The sequence below is a fragment of the Tiliqua scincoides genome, chromosome 8 (genome assembly GCF_035046505.1).
Source record: "Tiliqua scincoides isolate rTilSci1 chromosome 8, rTilSci1.hap2, whole genome shotgun sequence".
In the NCBI taxonomy this organism is placed as follows: Eukaryota; Metazoa; Chordata; class Lepidosauria; order Squamata; family Scincidae; genus Tiliqua; species Tiliqua scincoides.
In genome coordinates this window covers 12,118,297-12,136,397 of record NC_089828.1, presented here as the reverse complement: position 1 = coordinate 12,136,397, position 18,101 = coordinate 12,118,297, and the positions used below count along the sequence as shown (strand labels likewise).

General features: G+C 43.9%; 1 protein-coding gene across 1 annotated transcript; it reads left to right on the top strand.

The window, feature by feature from the left end:
- Positions 1 to 10,869: 10,869 nt before the first annotated feature.
- C8H15orf48 (chromosome 8 C15orf48 homolog) lies at positions 10,870 to 16,040 on the top strand. Its single transcript, XM_066636323.1, has 5 exons — positions 10,870 to 10,924; positions 11,035 to 11,101; positions 11,381 to 11,466; positions 13,726 to 13,786; positions 14,776 to 16,040. Exons 2-5 carry the CDS (start codon positions 11,057 to 11,059, stop codon positions 14,842 to 14,844), a joined length of 261 nt encoding a protein of 86 aa, XP_066492420.1. The 5' UTR covers positions 10,870 to 10,924; positions 11,035 to 11,056; the 3' UTR covers positions 14,845 to 16,040.
- The last annotated feature ends 2,061 nt before the right edge of the window (positions 16,041 to 18,101 follow it).

Below are 18,101 nucleotides of genomic sequence, written 5' to 3'. Positions count from 1 at the left end.
GCACAGTCCTTTTTTTCCCCTGTACTGAAAAAAAACCCAGCAGGACAGCATAGCCTCAGGTTAGAGCCAATAGACTGGGCACATCTTGGTGTACTGTGTTCTGTGCACAGGTAAGCCTTGGGCAGGCTGCACTTCAAAGTTCCCTAGCAACGGATCGTGTCCTGGATAGCAACCAGGTAAAAGGTGGTTAGTTGTAGGCTGCAGCCACATGGTAGACTGGGAATAACTGCCCCCCTACAAATATCCTGGCTGCAAGAAACTGATTGGGTTGTGTTTGCAGTGGGGCTGCAGCCTTACTGGTTGTTCCCTGCTCCTCCTCCTCCTCTTCTCTCTCCTCCTTCGGAGTTTTCTCCTGCTGCTCTCCCTCTCCAGGCTCACTGCAGGACAACTTGGCCTTCCTGGTAGTTCTGCTGCTGCCATTCGAGGGCCAGAGAAGAGAAGAGCCAGTTGGGAGGCCATCTGCCCCGATTTGCCCTTCTACAACCCCCTTGCAAGGGTAATATTAATAGAGAAGGCCCTTATTCAGAGAGTTGTGGGTGGGGATGGGGTAGAAGAGAGAAAAGGTGCCAAGAACAGCCTGATGGAGGCCAATAAGGGATGGATAATATGAAAATAATATAGATGGATAATAATAATTCCTATTATGCTTCCTCTATTCCAAGGGTACCAAACTTGTTTCATACGGAGGGCCCAAGTTAGCATTCATGGTGTCTGCTGAGGACTGGAAATGACATCACTAAGCAGAAAGTGACATCATTAAGCAGAAAGTGACATCATCTGCTTCATGATGGTCAGAAATAAGCACTTTGTTTTCCAGTAGTGACGTCACTAAGCAGAGAGTGACGTCACTAAATAGATAATGTCCAGAAATAAGCACTTTGTGCTCATGATTAGCTGCAAATGTCAGAAGGGAAAATGTGCCAGTCTTGTTCCTAATTTCAAGATGTGAGAGAGACCAACTATCAAGCTGGGAGAGCCCAATTATTTTGGGGACTGGATAAATTGCTTGCAGGGGCCGCATTCGGTCCGTGCATCTTACGTTTGACACCCCTGCATAAGAGTAATTAGTTGATCAAAAAAGAAAATAGGAAAAGAAACCAAACTAGGAAACTATCAACATAGAACAGAGGAAAAGAAATGGCAGTTGGAGCCGGTTGCTGTGGTGGTTGGGGTGGGAGGGGGAGTGCAGGCCACAGATCTGGGCCTCTGCAACAAAAGGCCCACGCTTGGCTCCATTCAGTGGTTACCACGCAATCCACCTACAAAAGAAGGCCAGTGGCATCCCCATCCTTTTGCCCAAGGATTTTCAAGGCCATGTTGGGAGATGGGATGGGTGCCCTCGTGCCACGGTCAGCAACTGCCAGCCTCTGGGTAACATCCAGCCCTGGGCAGCACCAAAAAAAGTATATGGGAAGCACATAAGGGGAATTTCAGGAGTGAGGTTTGTTAAGCTCTATGTTAAAATTTCCGAGAGAGGAATAAATGGTATATTTCACATTCACTCTCTTAACCTAAGCATATCTTTTCTGAAAAATGTTCCCTCCCAACCCCAGCCAGTTCTTTCATCAACAAAAGGAAAGTCCTGGATCATTATTTTAAAAAGATCAACTGGACCTCATCCTCATCCAGTTCAACTGGACACTTTTTTAAAACTTTATTAAAGAATAAATATAATACAATAATAAAATCTTATCACTTATCACACTGTAAATATGCTATAATAATAAAGGGGGGAAAGAAAAAGAATATATATATTCTTGTGTGTGTGTGTGTGTGTGTATATTCTTTTTTATTTATTTATAACTGTACTATATACAAATATAAATATAATTATGTATAATATTATATCATTAATATTATATTGATATCTTAATATTGATTTAATATTAGTATATTATTAATGCATTATATCATTATACTATATTATTAAATATTAACACTATATAAATAATATTTATTTTATATATTATATATTTTGTTTATTATATAAAGAGAAAAAAAATCCAGTTCAACTGTACATGACAGCCATACATACTTTGCAACATTTAGTCATTCTCAAAAGAATAGGTACTAGTTCTCTGCCTTGTTACTTGGTAAGAGAAAGGTATTCTGTATATACTAAAGAGAATATTTTTTCTGCAATTATAATTATAATAATTATTACAGGATTTTTCCAAGACTGAGGTTACAGCGCAGATAAAACCCCAGGTGAGAAACAGGCCCCAGCAAATCTCTCAGATAAATCCTTGATATAGAAAAAATTAATGTACAGTTTACCTTAAAACTACTACCAACTCACCCATGGTAGTTAATTTATAAAAGAATGTAGGCCATCCCTAACATCAACCCTTTTGCCCTAGACACCCTTAAACCCAAACTATGGTTAACCAGAGGTGAAATAAATATATTTTGCATATGCTTGAAGACAATCTTGTATCTCCCTGTTTCTCATTTTTTACACAGTTGAAGTTTCTCCATAACTGGGCTCAAGGACTAAACCAGTGTTGTTTAGTTGTTAAGAGAGCTTGCCTTGGGCCAAGGAGACCGGAGTTCACTCAGTGTTAGAGCTCACTAACGATCTTGGACCAGTCACTCTCTCTCTCAGCCTTCCCTACTGTACATGGGTGTCATGAAACAGAAAGTGCTCTGGGTGCTGCCACTGGATCTCAGGGGTGGTGCGTGTAAAAGGGATCCCAGTCTCCCTGCCCTGAGTAGTATCTAGCATTTTTCCATACACGCAACAGATGATAACCCTGGGACTTGCTTTTTCTTCCCAGATCTGCAGCAACTGCTGTTGCCATAAGGAATATGGGAATTTTCCAGCTGATGTGGAAAAAGAAAGAAGTAAGTTTGGCAGCAGAACTATAGAGGCTGCAAGAATGGTAGCTGATGTAAATGAATAGAAGAATGCCCCCTCTCCAGCCTCCTCATAATTCAAACCTTTCTTTGGAGAAGCTTCAGTTTAATGCACTGTTTATGCATCTCTAGGGTCTCATTGCATTGCTACAGAAAACCCTGACTTCCTTGTGTCTTCCAGATTATTCCTCTGATTGCATTTACAGCCTTTGCCGGATGCTGGAGTACATATTCATTGTGGCACGCCTCACAGAAAAGTGATGTGATGTGAGTCACCCACATTCATATAAAGCCAGCTCTTTTTTCACTCTGTGTACGAGAAAAGATGGAATTTTAGGATATGGTTTGGGGAAAGGGAGCTATTTTCCTATGAGACTGAGCATCTAGTACTGGGATTCATCTGATAAGCTGGAGTAAAGTTGGTAAAGGATTTTTAACGATTTGCACAAAGGAGGTTAGTAAGCATATAAATATATATACTTACCTTCCACTGAAGTACGCATGTTATAGAGAAACATGTCCGATCAACAGTCTCCAAGCACTGTTTTCATTTGGGCTATTCACATATTAAACTGTACCTGGGTACATCTGCATACCTGGGTGCAATCATTGTTATTCTGTACCCAGGTACAGTTAGTCACATGTTCCATTAAATGTAGATACAAACTATGTACAAGATATATGGATTGTTGATCTCTAAAAAAGAGCCCAGTAGATGGTGTTTTCCCCTTAGGGTTGTGGGTTGTTGGCATCCTTCAGTCTCAGAAGACTATGGTATCGCGCTCTGAATGGTGTTTCTGGATCAGAGTGTCCTCTCCAGTGTGCGAAGCCTGGGTAAAGTAGATATGGAGGATAGACTGTTTCCCATGCAGCAAATCGCCCCTCTCCACGTCGCTGAAATGGTCCAATGGAAAGGCAGAGGCCAATACGATTGGTTCCAGCGGCGTCGCAGGAGTTGCCAGAACGTGACTGTGTTCAGCCATGAACTGCCTCAGGGACTCCGGCTCCGGATTTTGCCTCGAGGTTGGCTCCTGAAGCCTTTTCCATAACTGGATGTAGCCACAAGGCAGTGGAGGTTTGGGATCAGAGTTTTCCTTCTCTCAGATGAGCTGCCATCCCAGGCTAACGAGTCCCATCTACCCGGTGGCTGTTTAGTCGCCTCTTACGACAAGTACAGCCAAACTGAGGGCCTATTCTTATTCCCAGCCCCCAGGGGAACCCCTTAGGGTATGATTTGGCTAATAATAATTTTACTTTCTTAGAATTATGATCTCTTGAATTCAATGGGATATAACTTCCAAACTAGTTAACACACCAGTTTCGTACAATGGAAATAAATGAATTTTTCCCCCTGCTAACCTACTCTTTAGCCAGGATATGACATTTGTGTTTCCCTTAACAACTGCAACATTTCATTTTTAGTTTCAACAAGACGGGCAATCCAGAGCCATGGGAACATGTGAATCCTAACATATCCCAGAAGGTAATCAGTGTCCTTACCCAACAAAGGAATTGTTGTTATGGAATAAGTCCCTGGGCTAAACTGTTCAATTTTTTTTCTGGAAATCACTAATATTTTTAAATTAATTGATATATCCTTCCCATTTCCCTGAGCAGTGACAAGTTCTAGAGGTGAAGTGCCAAGATCTGGCTCCTTTTCGACAGTGGCATAGCTGGTTGCTCTGGCAGTCAGGGCCATGCCCTGCAACATCACCCTCTGGAAGTGCCTGACCCAGCAGTAATTGCGGTGACATGATGATGTCACCATCAATTACTTTTGGGTTATAGCACACTTAGAGCAGTTGCACACCACTCAGAGCGGCCAATTCCTTTTTGCTTTTGGCCTTTTTTTTCCCTCTGTAAGTGGGGGGGAAGCAAACAAAACAGTTGGCCGCTCAGAGCAGCTCGCAATTGGTCAGAGTACCCGCAAGGGAGTTACTCAGAGGGATTGCAAGCCACTCTGAGCAGTCGACCAATTTTTTGACTTTTATCCCCCTGCTTATTGAGGAAAAAAAGTGGAAACAGCCATAATCTGCATTAAGATAAAACAACTGACATCTCAGAAGCATTTATCCATTTCCTGGAGCACCTGCGTTCCATAATTAATTCTGCAGCTTGTTTCAGGTGAGAATGTTGTATAGAAAGACTAGCCAAGCCTAACTGTTATGTCTTCAGCTAGTCTAGCCTGAATTAGAGAATGTTGTATAGAAAGACTAACCAAGCCTAACTGATATGTCTTCAGCTAGTCTAGCCTGAATTAGCATAAAAAGCCTTCCAGGCTTGAAAAAAGAAATCCTGAGAGATCACACAAAAACCAGGCACAGTACATTTACATGAGCTGGAAGCATTTTCTGTGATTGGCTGTATGAATATTTTTGGGTTTTTTAGTTTACATATTTTCTCTGGCAAGATGTTTTCCCTTAGTATGTATTGATAAAATGTGAGACTGAGTTCTGTGTTCAGAAAGGACCAGGTTGACATTCGGTTCAGGACGATATGCCTTACCCGTCCCTCCTACCAACTTAAAGGGTTGGAAAGACAGGGCATCATCCGGCCAAAGTTAAGCACTTCCTGCTGAAATCAGCAGTGGGGCTTGTCAACAAATGAGATGTGACTCTCACTGCATGGTTGGGGCTTGTTTGCTTTTTAGTTGGTAAGGAGCAGCTGGGATCACACAATGGGTGATTTAACGAGGGCCCGACCAAGACCTCCTGAGGCAGCAAGTGAAATGCTACCCTTCCTTACCCAGTGATGTGCCAGCCTCAGCTCCTCCCATTCTCCAATGTTCAGGCTCAGCATTTCCTCTTCATCTCTGTTCCCCATTTCCCTTTCCAATCCACTAAAAGAGGTGGGAAAGCGAAAGCAAGTAGGTGGACAGAGATGAGCACCTCCCCCCCCCCCACAATCTGCTGCCTGAAGCGACAGCTTCAGCTGGCCTCATGGATGGGCCGACCTGGATTGACATGCTCTCTGGCCCTGCTCCAGCCACAGTTCAGATCATCCCCCTGGACCTGGTTCCTATTTAGCCTGGAAAGCTCATACAGGAAACAATGTTTTTCCAGGGCAAACAGGAGACAGGGTTGGTGGAGATTCCAACTGGAATTGAGCAGGGGTAGAGGCTCACAGCCCTTCTCCCTGCACGCCACAGTCACAGTTCCAACCCACAGGGGGCACAGGTCCAGATGGAACACAGGAAGCTGCCTTATATGGGTCAAACCAATCAGCCCAGTATTCTCAACATGGAGTGGCAGCAGCTCTCCAAGGTTTCAGGAAGGAAATTTTCTCCCTTCTACATGGAGATGAGAGGGATTCAACAAGGCATTCTGTGCAAAAAACAGATGCTCTCCGAATGAGCAACAGCCCCTCCCTGCTGTTGTTTACTGAATAAAAACAAATAGCTTCAATCATGTAATTAAGTAACATCTAGTTTGACTTTTAGAAGTTTTTAACTTCTTGTTCCATCATGGAAGAAGATGCTGTAAATATTACCTGTTGTATACCAGGCCTTTTAAAATATAATTCCCTATGCCTTTAAAATAATCAGTGTGCAGCTCAGCTTTTTAATATTCTGTTCTTTGTCTCTTTTTCTTTGTCTCAATATACCTGGTAGCTTATCACAATCAACCAACAATGGAAGCCCATAGAAGAACTGGAGAAAGTCCGAAAGGTGACAAAGTGACCTGACATCAGCCCCCGCCTAACAACACTGTGAATCTGGTGGAATCATTTCTGCGCAAACTAAATACTCAAAACCCATGTGCAAAAATTCTTCTGTTATAAGTTGCCTTGCGTGTGTCCACACGGTCCTAAACTAAAGGGGCAACTCTGATTCTCCACCTCTGCTTTTGTAGCAGTGCTCAGCACACCAGCTTTTATCCATTTGAGAGCTTTCACAGGAGTTAGGTTCTTGTGGTCTGGGGCAATACTGTTGTTTTACGTTGTTTGCAATAAACTTGACACTTATGTTCCAAGTTGATTCAGTGAATGACGCTTTCTTTCTGTTCAACTTGGGCAAGAATCAAACCCCGAATGGCTGCAATGGAAGGGGCCTGGCAGTCCTACTCCAGCAGGCTGTTGAGGAGTGAATCGTCCAAGTCAACAGACAATTGGGTGCCTCTAGAGAGGTCAATGATTTGTGCCTGTTTATCAATTGTAAACCTCAGAAAAGAACATTTACAAACTGAGGGTTTGTCATTATAATGAGATCTAAGGAAGCAGTTCTGCCTACATTAGGCCTAAAATAGGAGTTGAGCATGTTATATGTATGAATGTGTACACAGTTCATGCTGCTGTATATGCATGGGGACAGGGCATATGGTACACACAAACAGTGCTGGCACCAGGTTGCTTTGGAATCTGGGGCAAAGTTATGTAGTGGGCCCCCATAGCACCGTCCCACCCTACTTATTAGCATTGCTGTGGGTTCAGGGAACCTTCTGATGGGCATGAGCCCACAGCTAGTGTCCCACCTAGCCTAGCTGATGCATATGATGGTCATAGACTGCTGAACAACTATGAGGGTGTGCAAAAATCCCCCCATGTGTATACTGAACATGTAAAGGGCATACAGTCATGCTTTTTGCACTAACAGATTCACTGACCATGAGTCCTGAGCATTCAGTATTTGTGTGAAAGGGCTTATGCACATAAGACCACAGACACACAAAGGGTGTGAAACACAGCCTGCTTTAAGTTAGTGATGGACAAAAAGACCCACAAAAAAAAGAAGAAATCCAAAAAGAGGAAAGCCAAACTGTAGGAATGTGGGTGAGAGGTTGCAGTAGTAGTGCTGCTTGGAGCAGGTTGCTGTTGTGAGGTGGGGGGGGGGTGGAAACAGGCAGTGGCCCACAGCTTCTGTGGCGAAAGGCCCACAGTCTGGCTCCATTAACAACTACCACACATCTACTTTCAGAAGAAGGTCCTCAGACTTTTCTATATCTGGTGGGTGGATGATGCTGACAACCTTGCAACTAGCAGCTGACTAGATCAGGCTAGGAACTGGAAGCCCCTGGGCCACATCCAGCCAGGGGCAAAAAGCATTTAAATCAACAAATAAGAAAGATAAAAAGAAGAGAGTGAGGGGCATTGCCAAAACACACACAACACATATCCAATGAAAGGTGCATGTGAGAAAGCTGTGAGAGAAAGAGAGGTGAGACCAGTGCCCAGTGTCTATTCAAGATATCTAATCAAGACGCACCACTCTTTATGATTGCACACGTATACGTCTCCTTTGCTTCTTCCCCATAATTCCTGGGATACCAGTAGCTGAAGGAGAGCAAGGTGTTGCTAGCATGCAATGGGTTAACAGCATCCTGTGGCATCATGGAATTGAGGGACCAATTAAGCACATGAGTCATCTCTATCCACACAAGTAGAGAAATTCACCAGATGGAGAGAAATCTCTCATGGTCCGGATTCAGAGATCAGTTAGGATAGAAGTGATAGAAGTGATAGAAACTGCCCAAGTGATAGAAACAACCTCATTGGCAGAACACATTGGAATCTCTTTGACTGGTTTGGGCATTACTGGGTACCTTGGTGTGGGATCTTAGCTGTAGAGGCCTGGAATACAGTGGCATAGCTAACCATCCTGGAGCCTGGGGAAAGTTAAAAATGATGCCCCCCACACCACACCTGAAAGTGATGACAACTGAAAAATTAAAAAAAAAATGCTGTCTGCCCCTACCCCCAGCCCCCTTCTGCTTGCCCCCGAAAAGGTGTGAGTGGCGACTGGAGCCTCTGGCCTCTCTCTCACCTTGCTCTGCAGCTTCCCCCACCCCAGCCCCCTCCTGCTTGCCCCTCAAGCTGCCAGAGACTTCGATCACTGCTCCAGATCATTTTTTCTAGCACTTTTTGCAAGAGGTGCAAGCATCAATCATAGAGGGGGCAACTGCATAGGTGAGTGGCCAGATTATTGCCCCTAGGCAGTCTGCAGCCCAGTGCAATTGTTACCCCTGCACCCACTCTGCCTATGCCATTGCTGGAATAGGGTGGGATTTCTTGAGTGGATTAGTGGAGGCAAACAGCAGTTGTTCTCAGCCTAATGACTAATGGAGGATTTTCTGGACCCAGGAGAGACTTCCCGTCTGCTATCAAGGATCAAGAAGAAACCTGGACTGGCGCAGCTGGCCATGTCCAAGGTAAGACCAAGTAAACCCCCCCCCCAACTCTCTAGGCTTGGACTGAGTTACTAATGGTCTTTAAATCCACCCCTGTTCCAGCCCTTAAATGGACTTGCATATCATGTCTGAATTTGTGATCAACGCTATCTCCCCAATGTATGTAACCATGTTTCAGGATCTTGTATTTGCTTCTGTGCTTTACCATAATTTTAAACTGAAACATTCTCTAATAAAAAGTTAACGTGTTCTTACCTGCTTAATTTATGCCCTTAATTTAAGCGTTATGTATTGCAGTATACAGATTTTTGCAACAAGGGTGTAAAGTGAGAGTTTTGCTCTTTTTAATCCATGCACTGGCTTGGTATTGCAGTGTGTCCAAGTTGGGAGCATCTCCCATTTTTTCTGGAAAAAAATTACCCTGGTATAAAAGTGACATAACTTTGTACACCATACTTTTTTCTGTCCCTGTGCTACTCCTGAAAATCCTATAAGGCAGCTTTCTGATAAAGCTAGTTTTCTGAACAGGTAGGTTTTTACTTCTTCTTTTTAATGTTTTCTTATGGAATTTACAACAGGGTGGGAGCATATTTTTTTCCAAATAGCGTATCCTAGGTGGGCTGTACTTGCACACTTTGAGAAGGAAAGCATGGTGATTGACACTATGTGAGCAGCAGCGAACTTCAACAAAGTCCTTGTGCTGTCAAGGAAGGGGGAAGCACACCTGGGTTGATGTTCTATCAGGGAAGCTCCATTCATGCAGCAATGCTCCTAGAGGCAAACCAGTTTTAGCACAGCAGTGATTCATTTCTAAAAATAGATGCCTCCTGGATTCAACCTCTACATGAAAGCCAACTTCTGCATCCTTGTCTAAGCCTTCCTGTTAAAAGATCAGTAAATGGGTACTAGCTCTCTAATTTACTATTTGGCTAGGGAAAAAGCACTCTGCACATACTCAGGGGTAGGTTTTCTGTTTTGATTACAGTCCCCCCCCCCCCAAGGCTTAAGCTGCAGGTCAGATAAAACCCTGGGTGAGAAAAGGGCGTGGGCAACTCCTTCAGGCAAACCCGTGGCAGAGGACTGAAAATAAACATTTACAATGCATACCTTAAAACCCAGAGCAACTTATCCAAGGGCCACAGTACAACACTTCTTAAAAGGTGTAGGTCCACCCTTCCCAGAAGTCACCCATATGCCCTAGATGAACTTTACCCCCCTAGACCCAGATACATGAGGAGTGCACAGTGTGGGATCAGGGGTGAAGGAAAAACAAGTTATACAAGCTCAGCTGTGTTGTGTCTCTCCTTTTTTTTTCTTATTCTCCTGTTTGTTTTGTTGTTGAGCCCTTTAAACTAGGCTAAACCACTGCTGTGTGGTCCTGGTGTGCTGGACTTGGACCAAGAAGACCTGGGTTCAAATCCCTACTTGGGAATGATGCTCACTAAGCTATGCTCGCTCGCGCTCGCGCTCGCGCGCTCTCTCTCTCTCTCTCTCTCTCGCTTTTCCTACCTCACAGGGTTGTTGTGAGTAAAAAAGAGGAGATCATGTATACCACCCAGAGCTGCCTGGGAGAAAGGGTTGCTAATAAATGTTACATAGAAACTAATCAAGAGACTCATTAAGCTCACCACCTCCAAAGCCCCTACCCAGACAACCAGATCTCTCTTCCCTGCTCCAACAGGAGGTACTGAGTCCATCCCAACCTGGGCAGGAACATCCCCTACACATGTAAGGACAGCAGCGCACTGCTGTTCTGTGCGCGTCCAGCAGGGGGCGCGCCACACCTGCGCGCCGCGGGACATCCTGGAGGGCTGCGGGTGCGGTTCCTGCGCTGGGTGTCATTCTGGGCTACGTGACTTGGGTCATATCCAGCCCTTGGGCGTTAACGGGGTTTATAAAGGGGAAGTCGCCTCCAGTGAAACTCCAGTGCAGCTCCTGAAAGCCAGGTTGTTGGGGGGGGGGAGTGCAAGAGGGGTCCCAAAGGGGTGTCTCTGCCCTAGGATGCTCCCACCTCCTGCGACTGACCCTCAACCTGGCACTTGGTTTTTCTTCCCAGGTCTGCTGCACCTGCTGTGACCATGGGGAGCATGGGAATTTTCCAGCTGATGAGGAAGAAGAAAGAAGTAAGTTTGGCATCCCTTCCCCTGCAGCAGGCTGGAGTCAGCAGCATCCTCCCAGTGGCCAAAGCCCTGGCTCTTGACGGGTGCTCCACTCACCCAAGGGAATGGAGATGCTGGGAAAAGAGAGGGTCGCGTGTCCCCTCCCCCCCCCATCCATCCATCCTTGTCATCATTCAAAACTTTCTTTCTTTAGCTGAAGTTTAATGCACTGCTTTATGCATCTCCTGGACTTGGCCAGCCAGAGAGCATCACTTGACTAAGGAAACTCCTTGTGTCTTCCAGCTTATTCCTTTGATTGGATTTGTGACCTTCGCTGGAGTTGGAGCCATACTCGCCTTGCTTAATTCCACCAGGAAAACCGATGTGATGTAAGTCACCCTCTCGCATGCCCCCCCCCATTCCCCCTTGTTAGGCATATAAAATCAGGTGGGTTTTTTTTCCCGCTTAAAACAGGGGTGGGCAAACTTTCAACTTTAGAGTTCCTGGACCTTTAGCAATTGTATAGAAGGGGGAATTTCAGTAGGTGCACCTTGTCATTTCACAGGTGACAAGCTGTTACCTGCTGAAATTTTCTCTCCTGCACAATTGTTCAAGATCCAGGATCCCTAAAGTTGAAAGTTTGCCCACCCCGGCTTAAAAAAATCAAATCAGAATTAGATCAGAATTCTAAGAGGGATTCATATAGATTAATATAGAATCATAGATTCTGAGATTCATAGATCTCAAAATCATAGATCGATAGAATCATAGATCGTGAGATTCATATAGAATCATAGAGTTGGAAGGGAGCTGATAGGTCATCTAGTCCAACCCTCTGCCTTGGGCAGTGCCAAATTAGGTTTTTAGCACTAGGATTCATTTGATAACATGGAGTAAAGTCAATAAAGGTCTTACAATTATGGCTGGTACCTTTCCCAGATGGGAGCTAAGTCTGAATGGGTTTTTAATTCTTGTGGCATGCAGATCAAAAAGACTAACAGTGCAATCCCATGCCAGTTTTCCGAGAAATAAACCCCACTGTGTTTGGGAATTGCCTAAGGATGCAATCCTATACATCCTTCCCCGGGAACAAACCCCACTGAACACAGTGGGACTTACTTCTGAGTCAACATGCATAGGTAGGATTGTGCTGTTAGTTCTGCCTTGTAATTTCAGTGTGTTTATTTTGTTTTTAGTTGGCAGGTTTAGTTTGGTGATAATGAGGGAAGCCCAGCTAGAGTGAGCCATTTTTTCAATCCCATTCATTTCAAGGGATCTGATAATATTTATATTATCAAGTAATCAGATTCCAGGAAACGTATGTGCAGATCATAGGAAAAACACGACAGGCATTTTATAGAAGGTATGTGTATTACAGGAAAACGTTTCCAGTCAACAGTATCCAAACACGGCTTCCATTTTCTTTTCTAAATCCATCTTTAAAATATTTTATACGTTAGCAGTTAATTAATAATGCAGGTCTTGATATTAAATTTTGCTGTTAAGAAATCCTACCGCATCTTGTGATTCAGAGAGCAATAGATGGTAAAGTGTTTTAACCAACTTTGAACCCAGTCCAATGCATGTCTACTCAGAAGTAAGTCCAATTAGATTCAGTGGGGCTGAGTTAGTGCTTTGCAGTGCGGGTGGGGCTCCCTGCCAAATCTACTGCCCAGTCCTATGCATGTCTACTCAGAAGTAAGCTCCATAACACTCAGTGGGGCTTCCTCCCAGGTAAGTGTGGCAGATCCCCCCCCCGCACTCCTGGTCCAGAATGCCCCTCCAGGGGGCAAAAATGACCGTGGCAGATGGGGCGGGGGGCAGGCCTAAGGAGCTTGCCCGCAGGGGCACAGGGGACCTGCGAGCGCCTGGCCAGACTGCAGCTGCTCCAGCCAGAGCTTTTATCAGTGCTTCTCAAACCGTGGGTCGGGACCCACTAGGTGGGTCACAAGCCCATTTCAGGTGGGTCCCCATTCATTTCAACATTTTATTTTTAATCTATTAGACTTGATGCTGCCATGGTCTGTGACTGCATTGGGGGACATGTGACAGACCTGTACTTTTAGCTACTATGTATATGCTTTTAACAATGACAGTCAATGGGGCTTCCTCCTGGGTAAGTGTAGGTAGGATTGCAGCCTAGGATTGTGAAAAATGTGCCTGCTTGCTGATGTTACTTCCAGTCATGACATCACTTCTGGTGGGTCCTGACAGGTTCTCATTCTAAAAAATGGGTCCGGGTGCTAAAACAACCACTGCAACAGATTGTAAAGTGTTTTAACCAACTTTGAGCCCAATCCAGTGCATGCATACTCAGAAGTAAGTCCAGTTATAGTCAATGGGGCTTACTCTCTGGTAAGTGGGACTAGGATTGTGACCTTTATTATGTAGGTTATGGTTAATAATCCAAGGACACTTCCTTAGCAGTAAGATCTCCTGAAATCAGTGGGGTGCACTTCCACATTAATAGAATAAGGCTGTAATCCTAACCGCACTTTCCTGAGAGTAAGCCCCATTGAACAAAATAGGACTTACTTCTGAGTAGACTTGGTTAGGATTGTGCCCTTAGGCTCTTTGATCCAGTTTTGTACAATGAGAATGTGACACTGACTGGGTTTCCCATAATGATCACATCATTTCATTTTCAGTTTCAACAAGTCAGGCAATCCCGAGCCATGGGAACTCGTGAATCCTAGCGAGCCCCAGAAGGTAATGAATGCACTTACCCAACAAAGGAATTCCTTGTATGGAATAAATTCTTGGGCTGTACTGCCTTTTCCCAGAAATACTATTTTTGAATCTTTGATGTTGTATACTGTATAAACAACTAATGTATAGACCTGTGATTTTCAACCTTTTTCATCTCATGGCACACTGGTAAGGCACTAAAATAGTCAAGGCACACCATCGTTTTTTGACAATTGACAAGGCACACTGTGCTGTCAGTCAGGGGCTTGCATCTCCAATGGTCCTATTGATAAGTGATCTTCTCCCAAATTCCCACGGCACACCTTGGGACCATTTGCAGCACACCAGTGTGCCACAGCACAGTTGTTGAAAATGGCTGGTATAGACAGAGCTGTATTGTATAGGACACAGGCAGTGTGGTGTAGTGGCTACTGTATCACACTAGCAGCAAGGGCAGCTGGGTTAAATCTCCGTTCAACCATGATGCTCATGGGGCTTATCACTATCTTCTTGTGGGATCCAGACCAGAACTGTGCAGGAGCCCAAGGGCCCAATCCTATCCAATTTTCCAGCGCTGGTGCAGTTGTGCCAGTAGGGTGTGTGCTGCATCCTGTCATGGAGGGGCAGTCACTGGGGCCTTCTTAAGGTATGGGAACATGTGTTTCCTTACCATGGGACTGCATTATGGCTACACTGGAGCTGGAAAGTTGGATAGGATTGGGCCCCAAGTCCCCTCCCCTTGAACCACAGTCAAAGTCCTGATCCACAAAGGACCCCAATCCAGCTGCTATTTACTAAATAAAAGTCAAGTATGGTAGCTCCAGCCTTGTGTTAAGTAACATCTAGTAGAAGCGTTTAACTTTAGAAGGATTCTGCTTGGATCCTATTTGAATTTGTTTAGTTAAAAAAAGTTATACAATTTCCTATCCTATTAAAATCATCAGTGTGCAGCACAGCTTTTTAATTTTCTGTTCTTTGTCTCTTTTTCTTTGTCTCAACATGGCTGGTAGCTTTTGTCAATCAACCAGCAATGGAAGCCTATAGAAGAGCTGGAGGAAGTCCGGAAGTTGACAAAGTGACCTGACAACAGCCCCCGCCTAACAACACTCTATGAATCTAGTGGAATCATTTCTGCACAAACTAGATGCTTGAAACCAGTGTGCGGAAATGCTTCTGCTACATTTTTAGGGTCTCCCTCCAGTTTTTGGGGACTCTGGGTGAGGACGTTGCTCTGTGCTTGAGAAGTTGCCTTGCAGACATTCACAGGGCCCTAAACAAAAGAGGCGACTTTCATTCTCCACCTCTGCTTTTCGTAGCAGTGCTCGGCGCTCAGCACGCCAGCATGCTGTGGCTGCCTTCATCTATTTGGGAGTTTTCAGAGGAGCTGCCTTCTCATGTGGTGCAATAATGTCATTTACATTGATTTCAACCAACTTTGCATTCCAAGCTGGTCCAGTGAATAGAATTCCTTTTCTGTTCAGCATGGGCCCAAACTTTGGGTTGCTACCGTCATGCTTCATGCCTTGGAGAAGGACCACTGAAATCAGCTGAACTGCTCTAGACAGAGAACTTCAACTCTAGTCTAAATGTTTCCTAGTCTTTCCTTTTATTCTCCAGCTGATGATCTGGGGTGTTTTTATTCCTGCTTGTGTTGCATTACAATACTTTCATTTTCATTTTCAGTTTTGCAAAGTGCTTTAGCATAACAATCTAGCTCTCTAAAGGCTTTCCCCACAAATAAGAAAATAAAAATGTTATATTTACCTTTGTGTTAATATATTTTTATTTTTATAAAATACAGAAATACAACAATTTGGTTCTCTCGTTTCCCTTCCGCCCCCACAAATAATTTAATTAAATACACATTGTAACAACTACAAAAATGCATTCAGTTATGGGGGGGGGAGATCGAGATTAGTCAGTGTGAGGGCTGAAGGATGACAAGTAAGGTAACATGTTACTTCATGCTATGTTGGGGTAATTACCCGGATGCATTAATACAGTATTTCTCAGACTCCTGCAGTGCCTCCAACGAAAACATGGTGATAGAAAGATGAGATAACTAATTGCCTCAAGCCCTTAAGCAATTCAAAAATCAGATAGCTGAGCTCTTGCAGTTTACAAGATAGTTGCTAATTGCCTTGCAAAAGCTGAGCTCCTGCAGTTTGTAAGCTTGTGTAAATATAGGAAGAAAACTTTTGCCTTTTTTCTGGTTTTTTTCCAAGCCCATCAATGACAGGTAGTGGGGGCAGGTGAAGGCTGGATCACATAACTAAGCCCCTCAATAGCCTTGTGTCTATTGATCAGGGCTACCTCATTATGAGAAATAGATTGTTGGTTTGTTTTTGCAAATAAATAAATAAAATATTGCTTGTGAATGAATAAAAAATTTCTAGATCACCTTTTTTAAGTCTTGGAAAGCTAGGTGGGTCCCAACAGAGTGTCATTTTAAGAAGTGGATCCTGGTGCTAAAATGTTTGAGAACCACTGCATTAATACAATTCATTATTGTCCAGCACAGTTGAAACCTGCCACTCCACCAGCATAGCCATAAAGCATATTTGCAACACCTGGAGAGTAGGCAGCACCAGCAGAGAGGCCTGCGCCACCCCATTGACACTGCATCCAGTGAATTGGCAGCTGGTAGAGGTAAGAGACATGGCAGGTGGCGGAGGACCTACTCCCAGGAAAGTGTGTACAGCATAGGATTGCAACTGTAATCTGGTTTGTATGTTTTGAGTTGATAAACTCTTCTTCAGATGGTTGGCAACTACATTGTTTTCTTCTGCTAATTCCATTGATTGTCCCAATCTGTTTTTTGCACTTTTAATGTAGTCTCCTGTTTTTGTGCACTTCATAGAGTCACAAGCTGGGCAGCCAAACTACACATTACATGGAAAACACCCCATTACGCAGTTTTTAGAAGCAAGAATGACGCAGCAGAACACAGATATAAATAACTCCACATGCCACTGATAAAAATAACTCCGGTCCTTTCCATTTTCTGAAAAAAAAGTTTGTTGACAAGACCACACGCATACTTATAAGCAGTCTTCAAAAGTTTCTTTTGCAGGAAAGTTATCTAATGGCCACAAAATGGTTACGTAGCTCTTACACCACTTTTATTTTTACATTCAAGCTGCTGTGGCAGGAGAGGGTGTTCCAAAATTGACTGGAGAAGTGGCACTGGGGAGCAGTGGCAAAAAATTTTTTTTAACTATGCTTTGCCTTTCTGTCTCAAAACAGATGCACAACGAACAAATCAAATAATATAAAAGTATTAAAATCATCAACTTAAAAAACAAAACAAAAAAACAGAAAAGAACAGAACAAACCCAATTAGAACAGCAAAAATACAGGAGGGCTGGTCTAGAGGGTAGAGCCAGAAGGTCGCCAGTTCACCGGCAGCTCTCTGCACGGCTGAGAAGGTTGAGACCTTGAAGTAGCTGACAAGCCCAGCTGAGTGATTCCACCTGCTCTTGGTGTGAGCAAGAAGCATCTTGGCTGCACTCCATATGAGAGATGGAGCTGCTTGTCAGCCTGCGTGGAGGCCAGAAGTGAGACCAAACCAGGAAGATCCATTCTGAAATGTTGTTGGTTCTTGAAAGAGAGAACCTCTATGATTGTAAAAATCCCCTTGAGGGATTTAGAAACGCCTGCCTATGTAAACCATGAATAAAGTCAGAGAAGTATGAATAAAGTCAGAGGAGTAATCCAATGACCAGAAATGCGGTATATAAATACTTTATTATTATTATTATTATTATTATTATTATTATTATTATTATTATTATTATTATTATTATACCACCAGGAAAACCACAGCAGAACAAAATCACAAGAGGCTGCATCCTACTAAGGACACAATCCTAACCCCTTATATCAGTGCTTTCCAGCACTGACATAAGGGCAATGCAGCTCTGAGGTAAGGGAACATTCCCTTACTTTGAGGAGGCCTCCGTGAGTGACACCCAACTGCAGGATGCAGCACACGTCCCATTGGCACTGCTATGGCAGTGCTGGAAAGTACTGACATAAGGGGTTAGGATTGCGCCCTTAGTTGGTTACTCTACTGAAAGCCTTCAGGAAGAAGGACCTTAACTAATTTCCTAAAGACATGGAGAGACATGATGAGAAACACTTTCTCCTGTGGTTTTCACCAGTTCCAATAATCACATCTCCAAAGTTGCTGGTCAGTCCTTAAGGGAGAAATATAATTACCTGTATTTTTCACCTGTGAGCTAAAAAGAGAGCCATCACCAATATTCCATATTAAAAGACTTTCTCTAATTCAGTAACTGTTACCCTGCACATCCCTGATCTTTTCTGATCTTGG